Genomic DNA, 27,256 nt, shown 5'->3' on the forward strand with positions numbered 1-27,256 from the left:
CAACAAAAAAAAAAAAAAAAAAAAAAAAAAAAAGAATTATATCTTCAGAAGCATGGCAGAAGGTCTGATCTTCCAAAATAAAGTAACCACATTCCTTCCCCTCCCTTGGTTGTACATAAAGATTCCTGAAGGTGCAGTCAACTACAAAAGAAAGAAGGCAATGCTTTAGGTTTGAGGAGAAGGACAGAAAGAAACACTACTTTTCATCTGTCCCAGCGGAGGTTTACAGTCTTGGTCTTCCTTCTGCAGGGCAGTAACCAGACATATGGGAGATCTCATATAAATGTGCTCAGCTTTGAAGACTGAGAACAGTACTTTTTAACACAAACACAATGCCCCAGATCATCTATAAAGCTGCATCAGGAGCCTTCCAACAGATGTCTAGGCATCAATTGTGAGTGCAAGTACTCTGGATGTAGAGCATATGTGACAAAAAGAAAAACTAAGAGGAAGACGGCTAGCTAAATGCACCCCAGATTTTAGCTTTTAAGTCTGTAAAACAGGAACAGACTATCTGAATATTTTTCATGAACAAAATGAGAATGCCACCTGAAAAATAATAAAAAACATTTTATAGATTGACCTCTACACGGTAGACAGTGGAAGCAGTTACCCATGTTATATCTGAGTCTTATTGATCATAAAAACAACTTTTTCCATAGGACTAGCCAACTTCATCTGACGTGCAGGCTGGCATGTGTCCTTGCAGAAAAGACTTCCCACAGACTGGAAGTCCACTCACAGCTAAGAAACCACTGGCAGCAAAAAGTGGTCATTTCATCCCATAAGCAAGGGCGTGTGGATGGATTCAAGTGAACCAAAATCAGAACTGGTTTGGAACTAGAAGTAGCAGAGCAGAAAGGGAAACACCAAATCAACCAGCTTCACCAATCTTCTCTGAGTTCCACCTAAGACTCCCTTACTGGAAGGAGTGTCTCTAGAATGTAATTTAAAAGGAAAAAAGAAAAAAAAAAAAGAAAAAAAGAAAAAAAAAAGGAATTTGGAGTTTGAGGAGATGTTCTGGCTGCAGCAATCAGCTGCCACGCACCAAGAGAAGCAGGGGTGGAGATGAAGTTGGGTTTCATGCTGCTATCAAGAGATGAACTCCACCAGTGGCTAAGAACTGACAGCTGTAACTGAAACAAAACTGTCACTCTTCTGAAGGAGCCTCATCTTTAAGGACCAGAACTGTAGCATAATTATGCAGCTTTTCAATAGCATAATTTTCTTGGCTGCCTTCTGTTTGTCACAATTACATTCACTAAACACAATGGAGAATTTTAAGCCATACTGTTTCATGGATCATTTTATTTGGGAAACGATGCATAATTCTCATGCATCAACTATGATTATTTTGTGTTGCTGAAAAGAGAGATGACAATGTTTGCCTGAATTATTTTAGTAGGAAAAAGTAGTAAAATCCAGCAACTGAATTGTTTAATAAAGAGTTGAGCTCTTTTACTCATTTAAATATAAAAATTAATTTTTAAAAATCAGCTTTCTTTCCGGTAGAATACGTAATTCAGTGTTTGTATTTACTGCCCTCTACTGATGATGGATGCATTAGCTACAGGTATATAGGAACGCATTCGATCTTATTTGATAACAAATTTGACAATGCAACCCACTAATTTCCAACTGTGCTGAACCAGGATCTTCGTACATATTCTCTACAATTAACTTATTTTCAATAGGCACTCCAAAATAATCGCACAAACAACAAAAATTACATCCTATTTCAACTCATGCTTTGGGGACCAATGTCAATCTTTAAGACATGAGATCCATCTAAAGCCTTCTTCCAGGGATTGCTCTACAGAATGATAGGGAAACAGAAACACATTTAAAAAACAACAACTAAAACAGCAACAAATATTCTCCAGAAAATGGAGTTTAATTTCCACTAATATGTTCCAGTTTACAATATTCTCTGATATACTTACCTTTCCCCTCAAATACAACACTATGAAAATAATGCAACTTAGATAAAAGCAACTGTTAAAAGCTAATTTAGATCACAGAAAAGTGGATTGGGGCATGATTACAGCTGCAGTTATGACTGCACAGCCGCTGGCAGATGCAGTGACAAATAGCTCAGGTAGTTATCTCTCTATCCCACTCTGCAATTGACTGAACCAAATGCGTAACCACAAGGAAGTATTTTTGTCCACAAAATTACTACTGCAAACAGCATCTGATGTGAAAAGAGAGCCTTTGAAGTTTTGCTGTTAAAAAACAATGCTAAAATGAAATACTTTACGTTTACTTGCATGTGCATATCACATCATAACCAGAATAAAACTATATGCTTTCATGCATCCAAATTTATTTTTTATAAATATAAAATACTTCTACATCATAACAGGCAAAGCTGTGAACCAACAGGCAGTTAGCTATGCTTCAGCTCTGGATATGCTTCAAAAAATACCCTAGGTTAAAGCAAGATTAAAAAAACACATACATTAAATTACTGCAATGTTAGCTGAAATACAGTTAATCCATCATATCTGCATGTTTCTTAATAGATATCTGCACGTTTTGCTCAAAGGTTCTTGTTATATTTATGAAAGATGCTGGCACACAAACAAAAAATCAGCTTAAAGTGGACATGAGCTCAGGGACCTTGGAGTAGAATACTTTTTTTTTTTTTTTTTTTTTTTTTTTTAAAAAAAAAAAAAAAAAGTCTCTACCTGGCATGTAGAAATGTATATTATTTTAATGATGTTTGTCTCTATCTCTTTCACCTCCATGACAGCCAGTTTTGCAGTGAACAATCTCAAACAAACCTTTAAAAAAACAGTGTATATTTACAGCTACAGTACTAAACAGTTTCACACTTCATAGAAGAGTCACTCTTTGGCCCTCTAATCATAGCAGGATAGGAAACCATGAACACTATTCAAGTGAAAGTTAAAATTTTGGACAGAGTTTTGGACAGAGGACCTGTGAGGAGGTGTTCTTTCTTGGACAGATTCAAGAACTGTCATTTATGGAACAAAAACAGTATTTACTCCTCTTTCCTTAGCACTTGCATTACATTCACTGCAGATACAGTATCTTGCACAGGATGATGCATAATATACAACAGTAACAGCTACGCAATTCCCCTCAAAAATAACAAACAAAAAAAAGTTTTTTAAAAAAAAAAAAGTCAGACACAGGACAAAAGATAAGCCTTGCTCCTTAAAATTGCATCTATGGATGGCACAGCAGGTCATTTTTAGTTACATCTTTTTGTCCACCTCTTCTTAGATGCTGCCTTGAGGAGGTGATACTACTACATTTTGGGGCATTTCATCTCAATTCTTTTAATTGCATGCATCCACTCATGTCTTTGGAACAACAATGGACAAACAACTACAACACTGCTATCACTCTCACCCCTTTCATTTGCAGCTAGAGAAGAATCCTGCCTCTCCACTGGCTCTTTACAAAATGTAGGAACAGAACCAGGTAAAAATCAGCCTTGCATAAAGCTTCATGATTTAGCTTATACTGCATTTTCATAGAATCATAGAATCCTTAGAGTTGGAAAGGGCCTCTGAAGGCCATCTAGTCCAACTCACCTGCAGAGAAGAGGGACACTACATTTTGATCAGGTTTTCCAGGGCCTCATGCAGCCTCACCTTGAGAAACATGGGCATTTCACTGGGTTGCCTTTCTTTGTCATGCTTTCAATTACATCATTTTCCGAACATATCAATAAGCACTGCTTCATTACCAAAGTGCAGCCCCAGACAAGGATACTTCATCAGGTCAACAAGTAGATAGAAATGGCACATTTTGCTGTAAGCGGAGTCTGAGGGCTTGTACTAGGCTACAGTACCACCATCACAAAAAGGAAAGCCAAAAAAAAAAAAGTAAAGAGACTGGTGTGACCTAGCGTATGTGCCTCCTTTGAATGCCTATGATTACTTCAGTGCATCTGGGCAGAGAATATCTGTCCAAAGACATAATGAAAACAAAGAGTAAAAATATTAGAGGTACTGTAAAGATATAATGCTTCAATAACACCCCTAAAGCTAACAGTACTGCTGCTGGAAGAATGCTACTGTTAACAACAATTACTGTACCATGGAGATGTGCATGTGCAAGATATTAGCCTCAGGTAACTGCCTGTCCTGCAGCACACTAGTTCCTAGAACTTATAACATGTCTCCCAAACTACAGTAAGGGCAGGAGCCTTCTATTACAGCTTACTGCATATGTTAGGTTTACAATTTGCATCTATATAACACAGCAAAAGGACAGTTGTGTTAAGGGATAGGAACAGTTTCCTTACAGTGTAGTTAAAAGCCTTTCCTAAAACAATTTGAGCTAAATCCATAAAGGCATTCAGACTAAAAAAAATTGTAACCTCAGTTTTTCTAATACCAAAGCACTCTGAAAACAAGCATTCTGTCATTTAAGTACTGTGAAAAGATAAACTTTTTTTTTTTCCTCCTAGAAATTTTTAGGAAATTCTAACAGTTCCTTTCTGAATTGAAAGGATTTGGCTTTAAACAGTATCAGACCAGGTTTTTCTTCTCTTCCTAGCTCATATCCAGCTAACACTTGCCTAATTAGCAGCTTCATCTAACAAACACGCTTGGTGAAAAAAAAAAGCAAAAGCTTGCCACCAGTAAACAAAAGCATGGTACATATTCCTTGAGCATGCCACAGTCTTCATGCGATTTTGCATTTTCCCATTTTGTCCTTTCTTGTTTTTGCTTTTTTTTCATCGTGTCAATTCATGCTAATAAAACAGTTCTGTAATAAATGAATATAAAACACAAAATTATCTGAATAACTTAAACATATTATACACACTTTACATGTTATGGGTATGTGTGTCTGTGTATGTATGTATATCTGTGTGTACATACATGTATGTGTACATGAGTGTATCTACCCACAGATACCTACTGTGTGATAGCTACAAGAGAGGCTTGTAGACAACACTGTGCATGTTTGCAGAGAGGTATGCCTGACAAATCCGCAAGGAACAATGACTCCTAATTCAAAACTGTGATGGTGTGTTTGTTCTAAGACTGATACAACTACACCAGCAAAAAATTAGCTTTAGAGATACAGCCTATTTGATGCAGAAACTGGGTTGCTATGTAGAAACAAAATTCAGCCTCGATGGTATGCCTGCATTCATCTCCCTTCTGCCCGTAACGTGACGTTCTTACTTTAATGAGGTGTTCGTGCTGTAGACCTGGCCAAGCACATGTTTTAACAGTTCATCAGAGACCTTGTTGAATGGTATCCATTTCATACTAAAACAAATGAGGCTTTTAAGAACTTCTTAAAGCTGCAGTCATACTTAACACACATGCTATTCTTGCGAAAAAAGCAAAAATTAAAACAAATATGGCATTTTTTTTCTAGTTTTACATTAAAACTAGGCATGAAAAAAAATATATTTTCTATGCTTAGAATTGCTTCTGATTAGCTTATAAAATCTGACAGAAGGTAATAGCCATCCTATGAAATAAAAAAATCAGAGACACTGCAGACAAAAGCAGAGAACTCTGGACAGAAGTAACACTACTCATACTGACACAAGCTCAATATGGCTCTGACAGATACATGCCTTAGCAAGCTTCTACAAATCATGCACAGCAGATATCAGCATTCTGAAAGAGGCTACAAGTTGCTTCATGCAGTTTTTTGGCTCAGATTCCAGTTCTCATTAAAGCATCACTTATGTACCACTAACAAAAGTGCATTTGATGGTGTAATTGTTCTTTCAAGGAAAAAAAAAAAAAAAAAAAACACAACAGAGAAGGTTATTAATCAACAAACACTCATTCTATTGTGTCCTCTATATCTTTCTTTTGTTTCATTAAGTATTTAGACTACAAGCTCTAAATAGATTTAGATTGAAAAAAATGAAGATCTTTCTGTCCAGAACAGCACAGATAATAATTGCATCCACAATTCTGTCATATGCATACATGGAAACATACAAAAATCCAGCAGGTCTGTTTTTGTCAGAGTTGAGCACTGCACCTATCCCCAGGACAAATGAAGCAAACACAAAGTGGTTTCCAGTTCCACAGTCAGGTACAATGTGAGATTGGGTTTCCCGGTCTACATGAAAGAGAGATGAAGACAAGATAAAACCAGGGCAAAGGCAGCAATTTCCCAAATTGCTTACCTGCTACCTCTGTGTTTTAAATCTCTCTTACAAAATGCGTCAGTATTTGCATGAGGAAACTTGCGGTGTATTCATGGAATTGTACTGAAGCCCATAATTTATCTCTCATCTTCCACACAGGATCCAGTTTTGGGGCATAAATGTATTGCTTTGTGCTTGCCGATCTCAGTGGCATTACAACTGTATGCTACACTATCTGCCACCCAAGACAGTACAGAAGAGCAGCTCAGGCTCACTCTGGTGCTTCCTAGACAACATATCTTGCAGACCAGAGCCAGCTGTCAGCTCACCAGCTCACAGCCCACAGGTACAAACAGGTGCTGCCCCATACATGGCCAATTTTTGTGCTTATTTTTGCGCAGTTAAGGTGGCTACAGGGAGCCATTAAAAAGAAAAAAAAAGTAATTACCAATCCCCACACCTTATGCCCTTCAATACAATCCAGTCAAAGTAGTGCTCCTGTTTAAAGAATTTAGTACAAGCTTTCTCATCTGAGAGAATTTTGATGTTTATTATGAAATGGATCAAAGAAATAAAAACATCAAAATTGCCCCATGGAGTCAAGTAGTATATAAGGAGATAAATAGGCTGCCCCAAAAGTAAAGCCTCCTGCTTATCCCCTCTGAAACTACAACAAAGAGCACACTTGTAAAAATCTGCACGGCTGTCTGGAATGTAGCTTGCCACTGTTGCCACTGCTAATATGCACCACCTGCCACCTGGCTGTGCTCACATCCATGTTTGGTCTCCGTAAGTGTTCAGCAAGCATCAGTGAATGTCAGTGAGTGCTACATGTAGCACAGTGAGGCAGTGGGTGGTGCATTTCAACAGCGGCAAAAGTGGCTGACCTCTGCCAGTGCAGATTTTTAAGCGCATGGCAGGGTCAAAAATCACGGAATCATAGAATGGTTTGGTCTGGAAGGGACCATCAAGATCATGTAATTCCAACCTCTGCTACAGGCAGGGACACCTCCCTCTAGATCAAGTTGCTCAAAGCCCCCTCCAGCCTGGCCTTGAACAAATCCAGGGAGGGGACAACTTTGCTGGGCAACCTGTTTCAGTATCTCACCACCATCACAGCAAAGAATTTCTTCCTAATATCTAGTCTAAATCTACCCTCTTCCAGTTTAAAGCCATCTCCGCTATCCTATCACTACATGCCTTTATAGAAACTCCTTCTCTGGCTTTCCTGTAGCTGCACAACTAATTTTCTGCAGCTGAGAATTTGCTCTATCTAATAGTATTATTATGCTCTTTGTAACTATTGTAGTTCCTGTGGAAATAAATAGGAGGCATTATTTTCAAAGCTACCTAAGTAGTATGCAGTATATAAACAGAAAACAAGGTTTACTTCACCCTCATCAATGTATTCAACCCCCTGTAAAATTACAGTAGGTTGTTCCTGAGCAGTCCTGGCTCAACAGAGTGCCAATAAATCAGTATTTACAAGGAAATAATTTTATAGCTAAATCAATATTTCCTTTGAGAACACTCAAAGGCAGCTATTATCTAACAATTTCCAGTATACACTATGTGGCCAAACTGTAATAATCTTCTGTTAACACTGCTTTCATTCATGGCTTAAACATATATATATATATATATATTTATATATATATATATAAAAGCAGGTATCATATTGTTAATTATTTAATTTGTTTTCCTTTTATAATTTAGGTCACTTGTGAACTCCTTGCTTGAAAAAAAAAACATGTTAATATCATAGAAAACTAATATGCTTTGAACAAATCTGGCATCTTCATTTTTTTACTTGAATTTTTATTTTTTTCAATAAGAATAAGCTGTGAAAATGTGGCTTTTTAAAGTATAGTGTTTGGAGAAGCCTCAGTTAGTATGCATGAAACACTAGGGATACCTGATTTATGTGTTTAGAGAAGAGGCTCACACTTGTGCACTCACGCAGTTTTGCAGTATAAAGCACAGAAATGACAAAACTATGAAACAAATGAAATTGTTTCCAGTTCTTCAGAGCTCCTGCTCAACAGTTGATCTACCAGCTCTTGATAAAGAGATAACAATGCTTAATAAAACTGGCTATGGGCAGAACCCAAAGCCTGGCAGAGCTGATTTGGAGACGCTCACTAGCTCCAGCAGACATTAGATCAAGTTCTAGCTGAATCCAGATGACTAGTTCAGATGCCCCAGGGCCTGGAAGGCATCACTGGTGCCACCTTCCAGCCCCCCATGCTTTCACTCAGGCACTAAACCAGAAAGCAAAGCCAGGAAAGTTCCTCTCTATACAATTACATAGTCAACTAGAGAGCTGGTTTCTCATCTGATGAAAATTCTACAAAAATGAGTTAGGATGCAGCATTTGATAACTTTAGCTGATACAAAAATTAATTTTTAAACTCACTTCACAAGATTGACATAGTTCTTCTATTAATTACTGCTTAACTCTATATAATAACTGTAAAAAACATGTTCTTAGCTTTAAAGAACAAAAAATGTTTCTGGTTTTTATGACTGTTTTCTTAGCACACATTAGGTAATGCTTACTCCCAGTATTGTACAGTTTACCATAAGCATAATACATGCTTCTGCTGACTAGAAACAAATATTTGCCTTGCTTGCAGTTCAGCTTACTGTTGTCTTCATCTTCACTCATGTAAAGTAACAGTCTAAACACAAACGCCTATTCTTGCTTGGAAAGTTTTCCAAGAACAAAAGGATGCACATCTCTCAGCTTTGTGAGCCATCAAAACAGCTCAAAGTCCTCCATTCACAAGAAGGGATGGGTCACAATAGATCTCACACCACTACACCAGTGCCTGCACTTTGTGATACACTGCAGTGCTCCCAGTCACGCTACGTGCATCTCCAAGAGTGAGCACATCACTGAGCAGAATGCGGGCAGCAAGGCAGACTGGGGAGCAGATAGGTTTGTACAGTGTTAACGCACAGCAGTCAAGGCTCTGAGAAAGGAACAAGAAAAGAGCACAGAGAGAAAACCCCATCACCCCTCCTTCTAACAGCAATTAAGGTATAGTTTCTTTCTCAGACACTCACTAAATGATGGAGAGGAAGAAAGATTTAAGACCCAAATCTATCCTCTGATCCCCTACTTACGTCTGTCAGCCAGCTTTAGTTTCCTATCACCAGGAAATTGTTCAAGCTCTGATAATAATTGAAAGAACAAAACAAAAGCAAAAACCCGATGTACATCAGCTTTGTTTTATTTATGCCACTTCTAAACCATCTAAGAGATACATCAGTATAGGAATAATAGCTATCTGGAAAGGAAAGAAGAACCCCAACAACACAGGGACAGGATGATTTTTTTCTTTTTTGCAGTTCTACTTTATCCTAACAGCACAGTTTTATTTTTTTAACATGGCTGTAACCAACCTATTTTTCACATGGCTAAAACTGTGAAAGAAAGATCAGACTACAGATGTACATCTCTGACAACAAAAGAAAAAGCAACACTTAAGTTTTTAAATCCAGATGATTTGTTGCTACAGAAGTTCTCCAGTGTGCTTTATCTTTTAGCAGAACTTAGCCATTATCCACCAGCAGAATTTAACCATTCTATTAAACAAACAAACAATCATGCATTAAGCTCTATACACAAGGATGTACTGAAGGTTATCCAAGAAATCCTAAACACTGTGTAGGCATCAGCCACCTTCATCACCTTCATAGCAATAGGCTCTTTTTAAGAACTCATCTAAAATAAAAAATAAAGCCTCTAAAGCCTAGAGAGAGGGAAAAAAAAAACAAAAACAAAAACAAAAACAAGCAAAAAACACCAACCCTGCAGTAAATCACCCCCAGTTAGCAAATGTACACATTTGCTTTAATAACATTAGGAAGATAGAAAAAGGAATTAATTACCAAATTATCAAGTGCAGTCTTACCTGTGTCCAGCATTCAAACATACAAAACTTTGGTCATGCTTCACAGCACAAGAAAAACATAGTCATTTTTACTGAGAAATATGAGCTCTGGGGTTTAATGTTTGTGCATCCTCAAAGATACACTATGATTTGTCAAACAATTCATCGCATTGTCATTTCTTAGAAGTAAATATGCACAAAAAATTTCCAGCTGAGGTTTTCAGTTAGAGTGAAAAATAATTTAAAGACATGCTTACATACTTAATTTCAGTTTTTTTTTTTGCAAGCTGTGTTTCTGCCAGTAGTGTTTCATAAAATCTCTGACATGCACACACAGAACAGCTCTGTAAATCCAGCAAGACACTTTCTGTTGAGCCACACCAGCCTGCATGCACTCCAAAATGGCAGCCTCATCACTGCCTGTTGCCATGGCCACAACATGCATCAGACTTGCATTTCTTTTTCCCCCCCAGCCCTTTTTGCTTATGACAGGCCTAAGAGCTTCCTATTATGGTGCCCAGGGCAGCTGCCAGCAGCATGCAGCAGGGGACAGAGGTGCTGAGGCATCCAAGTATGCTCGTTGCCATGCAGGCTGCCTCAAGGAACGTTAATCAGCCTGAAGCATAACGAGCTGGGCTGGGCTGGAGTCCCTTTGGCTCCAGTTGCCAGCAGCGGCAAAGACTGAATGTGGCTCAGCTAAGGCTGAGAAGGGAGAATCCAAGGGAAACACATGTTCAGAAAGCAAAACAAATAAGGCATTCTGAACGATCTCAACCATGTGCCTGTCTCTCACAGTTCCCAGATGCTGCTCACTAGTGTCAAAGAGACAAGCAATTTAATTCCCATAACAAGGCCAGAGCAAAAAATATGTTCCTTGTTACCTTTCAAGTGTAAACCTAGCATTTTATAGCCTGTTGTCAATCATTTCAGCTACAACAGTGCAGAGAACTGGGCCTGTTCCATCGGAAGAGGAGGAGGCTGAAATAGACCTCATTGCTCTCCACAACTGCCAGAAAGGAGGTTGTACCAGGATGGGTGCTGCTCTCTTTTCTCAGGAGAGAAGTGGCAAAACACAAGGAAACAACCTCCAGTTGCATCAGAGACAGATTAGATTGAACATTCGGAAGAATTTCTTCACAGACACAGTGGTTAAGCGATGAAAGTTGTGGAGTCCCCATCCTTTGAGGAATTGGAAAACTAGACATAGCACTAGGAAGCATGGTTTAAAATCTTCAATATCTTCATCAATGATATCAACAGTGGGGTCAAGCGCACCCTGAGCAAATTTGCTGATGACTCCAAGCTGTGGAGTGTGGTTTACACACTAGAGGGACAGGATGCCACCCAGAGGGACCTAGACAGGCTTGAACAGTGGGCCCAGGTGAACCTTGTAAGGTTCAACAAATCCAAGTGCAAGGTTTGCACCTGGGTCGAAGCAACATCCATTACCAGTACAAGCTGAGAAAGGAAAGGATTGATTGCAGCCTTGTCAAAAAGACCAGGGACTGCTGATGGATGGGAAGCAGGACATGAGCCAGCCATGTCCCCTCACAGCCCAGAAAGCCAAGCATATCCGGGGCTGCATCAAAAGCATGGTCAGCTGCTGAAGAGAGGTGATCCTGCTCCTCTGCTCTGTGCTTGTGAAGCCTCACTTGAAGCACTGTGTCCAGATGTCCTCAGTACAAGAAAGATACACACCTATTACAGCATGTCCAGAGGAGGGCCAGAAAAATGATCCAAAAGATGGAACACCTCTCCTGCCAGTACAGACTGAAAGAGCTGAGGGTTTTCACCTTGGAGGAGAGAAGACTCAGAGGTGAGCTGGTAGAGACCTTTCAGTATCTAGAGGGGAGAAGGGGATGGACTCTTTAGCAGGGACTGCTGTGAAAGAAGAAGGGGAAATGGTTTCAAGCTCAAAGAGGATAGATTTAAGTTAGATATAAGGAAGAAGTCTTATACAGTGAGGGTGGTGAGGCACTGGGAGATGTTGCCCAGAGATACAGTGGATGCCCCCCCATACCTGGAGACTTTCAAGATGAGGCTGAATCAGGCCCTGGCAACCTGATCTTCTGTGCGTGTCCCTGACCATTGCAGGGGAGTTGGAGTAGATGACATTTAAAGATCGTTTCCAACTCTAAGGATTCTATGATTCTATGCATGAAAAAAAAAGTCTATTTTTTTTTAGTCTTTCATGCTTATTTTTCAATAAAACATTCCTAAAGTTATGTGAGTCCTAAAGATATGTAATGCTTCTTTGGCAGTCTACTTCCTAGTTGCTTCTGTTCTTAAAGTTCTTTCTTACTCTTCTGATGAAACACCACTATCTTGCTAGTTTTTTAGGTCTTTGCTAAACCCTCCTATGCTTTCCTCTGACACTCTTTACTATTGGAGTTCCACTACTTTTCTGTAGTCTCACTGATGACTTTGCAGAAACACCACTGAAGAGCACAGCCAAATGTCAACTTAGGTGTTTGCCCATTCTTTGTTGAAATCAGCTCTGAAAGCTAACAACTACTTCCTTGGGTCACCAAGTACACCTGAATCATACCCTCACTTAGCAAATTACTCTTTATTGAGATCACGGTGACTGATGGATTGTGAAAACTATTGTTTCTACATAAAAGAAATTGTTCAGGGTGAGCTACCTTTAAGTTTACATTTTATAGAGCATTCTATATGCTAATACCTTGAGAAAAAAAAAAAAAATATTTGGCACCTTAATTTCTGTCTCTTGCCATTAAAATAACTTTTTCAGAACAAATTAGTGCAGCACTGTCTTCCTTAATCTATTGAGTAGTACCAGTATACAACAAGATAAGGGCATTTCATGATAAAATCCCACCTTATCACTTCAAGAGAAGGCTAGTGGTCCTCTTTAAATTTGATTTCTGGTAATTAAAATATCAATAGCTAGTCATTTTGCTCTTGGCTACTAGAAAAGACATCTCTTGTACAACTGTTCACACTAAATTGCCAAAATCAGTTTAGGAAAACAACATTACTACTTCAGTTGGCAGCATGAGGTTGTCTCTGATTCTGGTTAATATTATTCCATTAAAAGCTGAACAGTCAACTTTGGAAGCAACATCATCAGACAGCCTAGTTTAAATACATTAATCCTTACTTGAACAGGTACTTTAAATCATATGAACTAATGCAATTGAAAAATATATATCTCTATATCCATCAAAAAACAGACTTGGCCTAATGGATCAGAGGAATATTACTGATACATAATAATGGCTACAAAGTTGCAGCTATATATTTCCTGTAATCTATATTCCAGAGCAAGTGAACTACGGTTTTGTTTTGGTACCTTTATATGAATTTGAAAAATTTGTAAATTTCTTCAAAACGACAAATTTGTGGTAAAGAAAAGTAGTGTTTCTGGTTAATGTATGGTGTTCATGAATGCAAGCAGGCAAAAGCTACCATTAACACTGACTAAATTAGTGCAGGAGAAGGATGGAGGAGCTTAAAAACCAGCCTAGACTAGTACGCATTAAAATAATTACTGCCTCATTAACATTTTGCCAACATCAAGTGTTGATGAGTGTGGATTGCATTCTGATGTTCTGAAAGCCCATGAACGAGTGATCTTTCTAGCTGGAAAACAAACTCACATGTGGATGTGTGTTCAGTGAAGTCCTGCTGCTGAGCTGTGCCATATGAACACTATCTGGACAGCACACATGAGCACACAAAAGTGGGAGCAAGCAGCTCTGAAAGATGTTTTCAGACACTGACTTTGGCAACCACAAACACATCTTAATCACCCAGTATCATATATTCTGGGCTTTTTTTTAAGCATATATATAAGCTACTTCCACGCTTTCTGTACAAGTTGGAAACTATCTTGAACTGGGAAAGATGGGCTATTGCTATGCAAATCTACATTTGTATATTAATTGCAAGTTTGGTATTTCTTAGCTATATAATGTAATGTAATAAGACACAAATCAAACAAATTTAACCAGAAGGTCTGCTTCCAGTTTAACCTCCTTCTGTCCTTTTGATTTTCCTCCCCAGCTGAAGCCAATAACAAAAATGCACCAATAAGCTAATAGCCTTTCTCTAGGTAATTATGAGAGCACATTTTAGTTAAATTCTTTCTATGCTGAGGAATCCGATAGAAGCATTCAGTCAACTCAATTTCATTAGCTGATCATGTTGTGAGTGGCTTACGACTTAATTAATAGAAGAAGCAGGCTGTTTAAGTTTTATTTGTAGATAATCTTGTAAACAGGCGCTGCGCACCAGTTTGTCTCACTGCTCTGTTTTGTGATTTATGGCAGATACTACTGACAATGTAGCTCCACTTCAGCACCTGCAAAGCAAAGCCAGCAACAGGCAATACTTGTGCAGCAGTGTTAGGGCTAGAGAGTCGGATGTGCCATCACAGCTGGGCTCTGCCAGCAGCCAGAAGCAGCTGTGCAGCTGCAGCAGCTGGGCAGCTCAGAGGAGATGCACAGCTCAGCAGACAGCTGCTGCCTGCGGTACTGCTCAAGGTAGGATGACTAACATCGCTTTCCACGATGGATCTAAGTATGGATCCTTAGGAAAGGACTAACATCCTTTCCACGAAGGAAAGCCTTGCTTGTGTTTGGTTTTTCAGCTATGCAAAGGACTGGCTGCAAGCATCTAGAACTGAGATCAACTTCTGTTGTAGGAATGCTCACCATACTGAAGGACATACTCATCCGTAACATGCTTTATTTTATGGTAGGTCTCCTAAATGTGGAAAGTTTTGGTAGATGATGCAAACCAAGCCCCTTGCTAACCTAACTGAGAAACAGAATGGTTTCTTAGGGCAGTTTCTTTATGATTCACCACATTCATTGTACCATAACTTCAGACAACAGCAGAAGCTGCTTATGACTGAAAACACAAAATTTAAGAAAATGAATGCCCACACCTCTCTGAAGTGCTTCATATCTCACCATCTAACCTTGATTACAGCAACACACTCTACAAATAGGAATTCTTGGCTCCAAACACAAGTCATGAGCCACAAGCAGCTAAATATTTATGCCTGCCAGTAGCCACCAACTCCATTGTTAAGCAAGGAGTTACAAAGTACTCATGTTTGTGTTGTTTTCTCCAACTAACACCTTTGAAACATATAGCATTTTACGTAAATGCAATAAAAAGACACATTAATGTCTACGATTTAACTTCAGATAATTAAATGGCTGGCAAATACTTCATAGTTTCCAAATTCTCTATTATGGTGGTTGAAATCAAAGTTGGTTTTTTGTTGGTTTTTGTTTTTGTTTTTGTTTTTTTTTTTTCCCCTCCTCGGATGTAGTCCCAGCTATTCATATGATTTTGTCTACATTATTCTGTGCCATTACACTACAAGGAAAGAGTCTCCCATGCTGTGACATTTCCTATTATTAAAGGGGCTACAAAAATAGGCTGTTTGTGAGATAGTTTGGGCCATTTGCTTATATTTATGGAAAAAATTATCCAGTTATTGGTGAATGAAAAGCTATGCAGTTATCCTGGAAGAAGCTAAAAAGCTTAAAAGTATTACATCACAGCAGGTCTCAAACATGCACTGTTCATCTTACATAACTGGGAATATGACATGCAGAAATCAATTACATTTTTTTCTAAAATTTAAAGTAAAGACTGAATCTGTGTGATGGGTTTCTGATTTGTTTTAATGTCTTAAAATGCCACTATGTTTTATTTAATATTACAGGTCAAATCTTGGCTCCTAGGTTTCCGAATCACAGCTACCTGCTTCTCAGCACTGAGCATGTGCAAATCCTGCACAAAGAGAAGGGGCTGCTCCAAACCCAGATGTTTAGCCTGGCCCACCACACTCCTTTCTGTCCTTTTCACAAAGAGATCTACAACTCCAATGAGGCAGGTGTCTCCAAGAGACCTACAGCCCCAAAAACCCTGCTTCTGGCTTCATATGATCTGGTCTTTCCTCATTTGGTTTCTCCTCATTTGACACCATCCTGACAGACACACCACATGCTGGTACAGATGAAATTTGACCACAGCCAAATTGACCTCACTACCCTGTCCCCTTGTTTCCAAGAGGATGGACATGCTGGTAAGCGATAAGGAGGTGCGACCCGTCTGGTGGAGAGCAAGCTTCAGCCATTATCTCCCTGTGGCACAACCTTGCACAGTACAAAGTGCTGTCTCCCTATTATATAAATATATAAGTACATAAATATATACCTCACACGTCACTGTGGTTACCCAAGGGCAAGTTTTCTGTTCTCCAAAAGCATGAGCAGTCTGACTTGGCAGCAACTAAGGCTGTGCACAAGGATCAACAGTCCAGCCCAGAAGTCTTTGAATTCATGAGTTCTGGCTTCAGACCATGAAAACAGAGGAGTGCAGCTGAGAAGGAAGTCCTTCCTCACCTCCACAGTCCTCTTTTCCTTTTTTCTCACTATGAAGTATAAGAAAAGTTGCGCATAAATATGCATCAATTCAAACTCCATCTCCCCATCTCACCACTTCATCAGGATCCCTTTACTTCTCACTGTGCAAATGAAAATCCTTGATGAACGACATTTTTCCTGATGCTGCATTGAAACAAGCTTTTACTTACAAACAGCTGCCCCCAGCTTAATTGTAATCTTCATCAGAAGCAGCAGTTAAAGTGCTAACCAAGTCCTTGGATTTTCCTAGAAAGATCTGGGAACGTCAAGAGCCAATTAAACTAGCACGTCAACAAGCCAAGTGCGATGGCACTGCCAGACGTTATATAACAGGACTGTCACAGGATAAGCTCCATCAAGTTTTCACCTGGTTATCCGTGCTCTTTATATCTGAAAAGCAAAGCAGAGGTCCTGTCTACTTTGCAACAATTTGGTTGTGATAACAATAAAGTTCTTTTCTATTCATTTCCAGCATGCACTTTTCATGATCCATAGCTGAAACACAAGAGAATGACTGGTGTTTAAATCCTTTTAAATGGATATGACAGCATTATCCTTTCCCTTAATTGGAAACAGGTCATTCTAATGTGTGGCTAGGACAGAAGAGGATACAATTTTTCTTTGGCTGAGCTTTAACGTTTGGAAAAATCACAAGACAATAATGCTCTTATGAATGAAATTTCTGAAAACAAGCTTATAAATGGGAGGAAAATCTGTCACCAAAGATGGTGCTGACAATTCAGAACAAAGACAATACTGACAACTAACCTGTTAATAAACGATCAAGCTATATCAGCCACTTTCATCTGTTCTACACTCAGCCCATTCAGGCTCCTGTAGAGTTACTTACTGACCACCGTGTCATCCAAGCTTTTCCACAAAATAAAACAAAAATAAAGCAGGGATGCAGGCAGCAGGAGCTCTTTCCTGCCACTGGGACACCCATCAGTGGTAAAACAAAACTTCTGTTAGAACCATGTTAGGGAATTTATACAAAGCCCATTATTTCAAGTAAGTAATTAGTTTAGCTTCCCTCTTCCCCTGGATATTACGTTAGCTGGCTCCCTGTTGCCTGTGTGAACCTTTCAACGCTGTAGAGGAGGAAAGGAAAAATTCTTTTTAGCAGCAGGAAAATGTGATTATAAAACAGTTCTACTCGGTAGGGGACATCAGGAGAGAATGTGAAAAAAAAAATAAACAGGAACTTTGTAGATCTCAAGTTGCCTGTTTCCTTCATGAATATCTTTCATTTGCACTAAATGTTTACATCTTGGAAACTGGGTTGTTTTTTTAAAAAAATAAAAAACCAATACAATTTCTGTCTGAGCATAAGTAACAAGCGGCAAGTATAGGACCATAAACATACATACACGCACTAATACCTGCAGTCAGTATTACACTTACTGTGATCCTTCGAAGGTAGATGGTAGGTAACATTGATGCTCTGGGCATCTTCACTCAAAAACCTCAGGAGGATTTGGACTAGTAGCTAGCACCGGGAACTGTTTGTAAATAGATTTCTGCTTTAATCCAGGAACATTTTCACATCCTGGTGCACACACTGAGCAATGCAAAACAGCTCCTGTTTTAAAAACTATTTTCATAGTCATCATGGTCAAACTAACTGAAAACTCACTCTTCTCAGCATTAATACCTACAAAGATTCCTCAAGAAAGAACCTTTATGTATGCTTATATAGTTGGAAAGAAACCTCTGAGACAATCCTTGCATTAACTTCCATGGACCTTTTTTACGCTCCTGTTCATGAACAGTTGCCAGTAAATCCTGCAAAAAAAGCAGTTAACTACAACAAACTTAAAATTCCAGTAGAAGACTTTACACAAACTGAAACTTTTCCATGTCTAAGCTCAGGTAACGTAGAGCAACACACTAGTGGTGCTTGTAAAAGTTGCGATTACAGAAGTTAAAATATATTTTTGCATATCAGTTTCATTCTAAGTACTACTTTCATGTTTGACTGATTTACAATTGGTGCTGTCCTACAGAAAGTTGTTGCTGCATCTTTGTATTGGCTGTCACATTAACTTGTTGTCTGCCACAGTAGCAGCTGCAAGTCCAAACCCAAAATCATGGACTTCATCTCAGGTTTGAAGAACCATATGCTGGAAGAAGACAGTTCTTCTCTCATTCCTCCCCAGTGCTTCTCTCATGAAATAGGAGAAATTTTCACCTGTGATATTTTGCTTTTATCTTGTTTAGCAGAGAAAGGAAATTAATCATGAAGAAAACAAAGTAGTGGTGAAAAAGAAATATAAAATAAGCATCACCTTGCAACCTTACTATTTTAAAAAGATTACGTGCTTGTGCAAGCATAATGAAAGGTGCCTGTATCTTAAGATAGGAATCACAATCAGCAAGCTATTAGCCCTATAAAAACTACAGTTTTCAGAGATGTCACTCACTGTTAACAGAAACTGTTGCAGGTTAGTTACACAGAGGCATCTGATTATGCCTTGGGGTCCTATGTTTAGTGACCCCAATTAGCAAGACGTTTCCTCAAATCAATTTATTTCTGTTCAAACAAATATCACAGAAAAAAAAAAAAAAAAAAAAAAAAACCCAAAACCATGATAGAGACACAGTTCACAGATGTTAGTCAGGAGTTTCTTCTCTGTTTGTTGTTGTTGTTTTATTTTTGTTTGTTTTTTTTTTTCCCCAGTGCTGTGGTAGCCTTTGCATGTTGGACAAAACATGCAAAATTCTTACCTAGCACAGAGCTCAGCTCCTCTGCCACTCCTGTTCATGTAAATATGCCGAGTTAACAATGATGAAAATGTCATTACATGCTAAATAAATAAACAAGTAAATAAATATTGCAAGATATTTCTTAAAGAAACGCAGATAAATGGAAAGGCAAACATCATGAGAAACCACACTTATATACCCACACACAGTCACCTTTTTCCTGATTTTCTTGCATGAATTTTAACAATTTACTCTTCATATGGAGAGTAGGGTAACCTTGGATATTCCTGCTGAACTGAGTTTTATTCACTTGGCTTTGTTCATAAACTAAAATAATATCACCTACCTAAGTGTTTTACAGTGATGTTGCAGTTTGCAGTTATATTAAAATAGGAGGTAATGTATAAAAGCTGGATTTATTGTAATAATCAAGAAGGAAATTATTCTTTAGACAATCAAAAATTCAAATCCTCCTGCACTGAGTTTTCTTACACTGTTACACAGGCTCACTTATTAAAGAAAAATTCATATTATGGTTAATATGTGTTAGTATACCAGCATGATAGAAAACAACTCAAAGATGTCGAAGAGATTTTTATAGAGGGGAGAAAGATCTTCTGAAAAAAGGAAAAGAAAAAAAATTACCTTAAGAATTGACTATAGCCCCCAAAACCAGAGGGTGGCTATTCCTTGCCAGTACATTATATTACATACCAGCCTCTTCCTACATGCTGCAGTGCAAAATAGTATGTAGGAAAGTGCTTTAGACATGTACATCCATATTTGATAGACCAAGCAGACTGGGGCAATACATTTCTGCAATACAAAATCCCAGTTTTGCTACAAAGCTCAGCATCAGTCTTACTGACTCTCAGATTAACCACAACAAAGCTCAACATGTATCAATCCCTCATCTGCACAATACTATTTTTGAAACAGGACAATAAACTTTTTCTAAATCACATTTTCCTTTTCATTTGAATAAGCATGTGCAAAGACTGCTTATCCTGTAATCTGTGGCAAGTAACACTTTTAACTAGTTCAAAGAAATAGAAGAAAAACAGCAATAGATGTAGCATCTTTGTATTTGCTCATCGGAGAACTGAGAGAACTCTAGAATTGACTTGTAGTCAGTTTTATCTTACTCCAAAACTACCTTGCCATTGTTGTTCATAAGATACAACACGTCTGCCTTAAGGAGGTAACAAACAGGTGAGGACTTGGTGAAATAGTGGTGATACAGACATAGAAAGGACACCAACAGGTGTTCAAACTTGTCAGTAAGTCAGGACAGGTCCCAAGACCAGCCATAGCCATATTCCCTTTGGAGCAATAACTGTATCACTGGATTCATGAAGTTCTGAAACAATTCCAAGATTCCTCACTTGACACATTTACAGCACATACCCAGAATCTTTCAACTGACAATTAAATCTGAAAACAGAACAGGGCAACTCTTAAAACGGATATTTAATTGCTACTAAGTGTGTCTCAAGACAGGAGAAGCAGAAGACACAACAAAGAAATAAACTGGTTTTATCACAGGACAGCCTGCACTGGAGTGCCAACAGCCCATATCTCACCCCCAGGCTGAGCCGGGCTCAGACCCAGACGAGAGGAGAGGATATTTGGTAGGGGCAATCAGAAGGGATAGTAGCTTTTAAAAGAAACATGAGCTGAGTTAAAAACATGACTTTAAAGAAACCTCATTGCAACAAAAATGGTTATAAAATATAGCTGTTTAAATACAGATGATGAGCATACATTGAAGAGGCAAGAAACAACCCACTTATTTGCTGTAATTAAGACATCATTCCCTCTCATTTTACATGTTGCTCCCCAAATACTTGTGATATCTGCTAAGAAATGTGAAAATACATTCTGAAGCAAAGCAGCAGGATTACTAATTTCACTTCAAAAATAAATGCTAGCAATATAGCTACATGTTGTTTGTAAATCAAAATCACAAAGAAAAGTATACGTACGAATGAAGTTGAAAACTGCACACCGGGAGAAGAGAGTTCCACGCACAGCAGCGTCCAGCACCCCTCTCTGGGCACTGTGAGCTCCACTGAAGACTTGGTCTAAGAAGTACATCCCTGACCTTGCTATCTGTCATGGCAAATAACAGACGTACTGGCACAGACGGTAGTTAGGTTGGCCATTGGCTCTGAGTGTGTTCCTCCAGAGGACACCGCGTTAGGGAAGTGCCGTGTTAGGCATTTCTATTTACAGACAAAACCCGGTTGGTACCACCGGTGGAACCAAGCGCTCCCTGCCTCCACCACCTTTTGCGATGCTGATTCCCACGCACTGTCCTAGACCAGTGCTCCAGCTCGCAGTGGGACGAGTGTGAAACAATCAGAAGAAAGGATCATCGCGGCAGCCAAAAATACCGGTTTGGGTTTTGATAACGCACAGGGTGCCCGCGTGGCTCCCCGCAGGCAAGCGCATTGCTCGCAGCACGCCTGGGCTCACGGCAGCGCCGGACCCCGCGCCCCACGCGGGCACGGCGGCGACACGGGCACCGACCTCCGGGTGGTTCTTACCTTGTTGGAGGCCATTTCGCTGACGGAGTGCCTTGTCTGCAGGGTCTCCAGTTGGTCCAGGCACCAGTCCAGCTCCTCCAGGGTCTCGCTGGCCAGCTTTTGGTAGGCTTCCTCTGCGAAGAGACAGGGAAAGGCGTACTGAGTCCTCAAGCGTTTCATGGGACTAACAGCGAGCTCCAACGCGCCTATCCTGCCGCGGCCGACCGCGCCGCGCTGCCCGGTGCCCGCACATGAGTGCTGCGCCTTCATACTGCCAGCCCGGACACCCTAGTTCCGCTCCGCACGGCTCCCCGACCCCGCGGCCACCGGCGCGGCGAGCGGCGGCCGGGACCGAGCACAAACTTTCCGCTGCCCGCGCCGGCCGCCTGCCCAACCGGGTCCGGCTCCGCCTCGCCCCACGGCCGCCCGCGGCGCCGCCTCCTGGCAGGAGCGCCGGGCCCCGGTCCCAGGCACGGCCCGCGGACGGAGAAGCTCGAGCGGGCTGAATCACGCTTCTTGCCTCGGTCGTCCCGCAGCGCGGTGCGGATGGACCCCTGCAGGCGGTCCGTGCCGCCGACGGGGAGCAGCGGTGATGTCTGTCACCTGGGGCTGGGGATGTCGTGGGACTGATCCAAGTGGGCAACTTGAAGAGAGCGTGAGGAGGTGTGAAAATCAGCGTGACCACTCTGCTCTGCCCAGCAGCGAGATGCCGAAGGGTCCTTAAATACTGGAGGAGGGTGTGCTCCTGCCCAGTAGCCTATCTGCCTGCGTATCCACGTGCAATGTGGGCTGTAAGTCTAAGTCTGGTGAAAGTTTTGAAAATGGACCCGGGAACGGCAAGGAGGTTTAATCTCAACCGACTGCACATTGCAGCTAACTTCTTAAAACTCACAGATGCTGCACAACGCTGCCTCCCTCAGCAGCAGACCAGTAGGTATGCAGCTCCTAACGATCCCTAACTACAATGCAACCTCACCTCCACACCTACACAGCACAGCTGCTTGCTTCCTATGATGCAGCTGCAGAAGATGCTTTTCTACACTGAGTACAGAGCTGAGCATACTTCAGACCAGGCACACTGCTGTGTTCTGTGTCTGAAACATCCAGTTCTGAAACTCCTGGCATGCATGCTGCTGCATCAGCTACATGCAAACATACCTCCAAGGCAAGGCAGAGAAATGTTTGTCAGTGGGCTGATTATTCCCACCTAAAATAACGACATGTTTCACACCAAATTTACTTCCCCCCCACTCCCCTCACACACCTCCCCAGATGTAAAATCAGGCAAGCAAATTAACTAAAACTCCTTTTAAAATAATACATTCCAGCATGGATTAGTTCCCAACAGATGAGTGCATTACTTTTCAGCATCTAGGATACCATTTATATCCTTTTATATTGTACTGCTCATGCTCCAGACCTTCGGATTTCTTCAAAGCTGCTGAACTTTGCATAACTGTGGGATGGTTCAAAAACACCTCAGAATTTTGAATAATGTCCATTCCCTTTTGGAAAAAGGATAAGTCTGGGTTGACATTAACTGGCAGAAACTCTTAAGGGAAATGCTGCAGTGCTAGCCCACCCTGTGGTTAATCTGTCACCTGAACAAACAGGACTCTGATATGCACCAAATCCCCTTCCCACTGAATTGTGGGTACTTTATTTTAAACGTGTCATGCTTACTATAATTGCTATATCTGATCTTAAAAAATCGCATGGCACAATAAATACAGGATTTCCCAGAACATTTATCTATCAAAAGGGTATGTGTGAGTGCCGGCAGTGCTGCAGACACCACAGCTCACAGGCTTTGTACATTATTTTTAAAGAGTGGCAACTGCAGCTTGTTCTTGAAGTTAGGTGGCATTGACCTCAGATTTCATCAAGATCCATACTGGAAATAGAAATCACTTTGTTTACAGTATGTTTGTAAGTGTGTGTGTTAAATGCTTTTGATGAAGCAGAGAGGAAGTTAACATATGCACAGTTATCTGATGACCTTATGCAATGGTTTCATTGAGAATAACACAAATAATAAAGTGAGGTAAAATGAATCTGTGCAAAGCTATTTTGCTGCTAGCCAGTGACCTGACCTTCAGCAGTTCTGGAAAATCAGATATTGGGAAACTCATGTTTTTCTTCATAAGTAAATATCATCTTTTCTTAAGACTGTATGAGAGATTTTTCCAAGGAATATGAAAGCAACAGAATGAACTTCAAGGATAGAATATGGAAGCAACAGAATGAACTCGAAGGATACCACTGTTAGGTAAAAGTAATAAAATGCACAGTTATTTATTTTCAAGCTTAAACTTCTTGTTAGCAACAAGAAGTAGCAACAACATATATTTACAACAGCACTTTGCATTTAGGAATCTTTGCATGGTGCCTACCTTCCCAATATATCCAAAATCTGGCCAGAATGCATTGCCCACAACGCAGTCCTGTTCACCCAAAGACTTTCTCACAGCCTCCTGAGCTGATTACTATATTCACAAGTGTGAAAGGAACTCTCAACAATGATGGAAGTCCTCACCAAACAAGAATCTCCTTCTGCTCCAGCAGTTCTGAAGAGCAGAATCATAAGGAAAGATTTCCTAAACAGTCCTGAAGCTGTGTGAATCAAGGCCCATACTGCTGTTACATACCACGGTGGAAAATGTTGTCTAGGTTAACTTTTCAAGTATAACACATCGTCACCACTACTCTAAAAATAATTAAAAAGTCATCACCCATGCACACTTGACAGCCTCAAAACATTGTTTCTGACCTCTCTGTTACCTCTAGGGAAGCACCCTGAACTCACTTCGAGTCAGGACTGATACACTAATGAGTTTTTTAGGCAAAGGCACATGACCAAGCATCAACTTTAGCAAATGACAATTTTCAGATATTTCAAAAGTTCTGATTGTAATTAATTGATCCTTAATAAAACTGGGGAGAAATACATTTTAACAGCACTTACTTAAAAATTTGCATGCTGCTTCTTGTATGCTTTTAGAAAAAAAGGAAGTGGCAGCAAATGTTCTCTTTACAGTTCACAAATTAATTCAAACAATCCCACCACATGAAACTTTCAATATCATACACACCTAAAAAATAATAATAATAATAATAATAAGTCTAGAGTCTACCAAAACGAAGATCAGCCATAAGCATGTGATGCTGTACATCTTCTTTAAAAAGGATATTCCACTGTCTGTTTTTGTAGAAAACTTGATTCTTAGCATAGCTTCTAGCAGAACACCAGAAATAGCTATGCTTTTGTTGATGCTCTTCTTCAGGAACTACTTCTGGGAAAATTACTGTATTGAACATATTAGGAATGATGTCCTCTTTATTAAATATTTCATTGTGGTTTCCATATACAACATACTTATATTCCTAGAGAACAAAAAGCAATGCTGCATTTTTCTACGAATTCAAGTGCACTTATATTAACCTTCTCAGTACTTCAAGTAATTTCAGTACAGCACTAGGAAAAAATAAGTACAAATTCTTCTTTGCTGTCTGATCAGTTGGGATTGAATGATACAAAGAGGCTGGAAATGAATTGACTCAACAAGCAGGTCTGTATGAACTTCATAAAGTTCAACAAAGCCAACTACAAGGTTGGGTCAGTTCCAAGGACAAATACATGCTTGGGCTAAGAATGGATTGAGAGTGGCTCTGTGGAGAAGTACTTTGGCGTGATAATTGGTGAGAGACTCCATATGAGCCAGCACTGCATCCTTATAGCCCAGAAGATCAACTGCATCCTGGGCTGCATCAACAGAAGAGTGGCCAGCAGGGCGAAAGGAGCAACTGTTCCCCTTTGCTCTGCCCTCATGAAGCCTCATCTGTAGTACTGCAGTCAGGCCAGGGGCCTCCAGGGCAAGAAAGACATGGACTTGCTGTAGTAGGTCTAGAGGAGGCCATGAAGGCAATCAGAGTGCTAGAGCAGCTCTCCTATGAAAAAATGGGGAAATGGTTTTAAGTTGAGGGAGGGGAGATTCAGGTTGGATGTCAGGGAGAAGTTCTTTACAGAGAGAGTGGTGAGATGCTGGAAGCTGCCCAGAGAGGCTGTGGATGCCCCGTCCCTAGAGGAGTTCAAGATCAGATTGGATGGGCCCTGGGCAGCCTGGTCTGGGATTAAATGGGGAGATTGGTGGCCCTGCATGTGGCAGGGGGGTTGGAGATTCATGATCCTTGAGGTCCCTTCCCACCCTGGCCATTCTGTGAATCTGTGATTCTGTGCAGCCAAACAGTGCTATGCTCCAGATGGGCTCAGCACATGTATTGTCTTTTGAAGATGCTGGCAGAAACTCTGAAAACCTCCAGACTATTCTAAATAATGACAAGCTAAAGATCTTCCATTAGACTCAGGCCCGTTGAGGGCCTAAATTTACCTGAATTTGCTGAATTTGAATCTTACCTGAATTTGCTGACCACCTTCCTGATCTTCTGCAAAGTGTAAGACTGAAATTTGGAACAAGAGAATTACTGGGCCAAGGATTTTAGTTTTTCTTATCACTGCATCATTTAAAGAGAAAAATAAAAAATAAAAATCTCTGGTTTGAATAAAGAATTTTTCTGTAAATGAGGATGTTAGTAGCCTTAACTGATGGCCTATGTATTGAAACATCTTTGACGTTTTAGTTAACATTGGTTCCTGCTATTATAAATAAACCTATTAACACTGACTCAGCATAGAAATTACACCCGTTTTCATAGACACCCATTTCAGAACTGAATTAAAACAAACAAACAAACAAAAAGTTGTATTTTGTTATTACTGAGAAATTCTTACTGTGACTCAAGTACTTTCTTTGTGGAGTGTTCACATACAGTAATGTTGTTGACCAAATGAGATTATGAAGGATATTTTTGTTCAGCAACAAGAAATCTGAATGCATCCCCTCACAATCACAGGTAAGACAGAATACTCTTGATCAGATTTTGGAATGAGCATCTGGGCAGACAACTCAGCTGCAACAGATTTATCAGAAGCTTTTTTGATGTTTCCACTCTGAACACTCACTTTCTTCCATGCCAGGAATGTCTCCAAGTTTCCATTCTAGTGAAGAAAAATCCTTTGTACCAGTTAGTAGCCTTACTCACAGACAGACTGCACCTTGAGGATGAGGACTAGTAGTTTTTCAGAGTACAATGAGCTGTAGGGCTACCCGATATACTGCTTTACACAGCATCAGTAGCTTCTGCCTTTAGCTATGGAAGACAGTCTATCTTGAATAGAAAACACTGTAACCTCCAACAAATAACAGTAACAAAATGATAAAGTCCAGTTGTGCAAAGCTTGTCAATACACGATTGCTCCTGTATCATGGTGTCAGAGAACTTCATGTATGCTATGAAGGATCTATTTGTACCTTACACTGCACATTTCAGGGACAAAAGCATAAATAACACACTTACATTCTTACAAGATCAGGTAAGTAGTCCAGAGTCCTTTGACTCTTAAAAAAAAGTGTAGGATAATCAGATTCTCACTATGAAGTTCAGTTCCATTGTGTGGAGATGGGGATTTTACTCTTAGTGTTGTTTTTGTTTGTTTATTTGTTTGTTTCTACTTTTTTTTTTTTTTTTTTTTTTTTTTTTTTTTTTTTT

General features: G+C 39.9%; 1 protein-coding gene across 1 annotated transcript; it reads right to left on the minus strand.

Moving 5' to 3' along the window:
- Positions 1 to 36: 36 nt before the first annotated feature.
- On the minus strand, positions 37 to 25,488 carry LOC122193233 (cAMP-specific 3',5'-cyclic phosphodiesterase 4A-like). Its single transcript, XM_042893967.1, has 4 exons — positions 25,333 to 25,488; positions 22,253 to 22,340; positions 21,671 to 21,783; positions 37 to 141 (listed from the first exon to the last, which is right to left on the minus strand). Exons 1-4 carry the CDS (start codon positions 25,486 to 25,488, stop codon positions 37 to 39), a joined length of 462 nt encoding a protein of 153 aa, XP_042749901.1.
- Between the last annotated feature and the right edge of the window lie 1,768 nt (positions 25,489 to 27,256).

Source organism: Lagopus leucura, unplaced genomic scaffold, assembly GCF_019238085.1.
Source record: "Lagopus leucura isolate 7727_CA_CO unplaced genomic scaffold, USGS_WTPT01 27-100_obj-0_obj, whole genome shotgun sequence".
Classification (NCBI taxonomy): domain Eukaryota; kingdom Metazoa; phylum Chordata; class Aves; order Galliformes; family Phasianidae; genus Lagopus; species Lagopus leucura.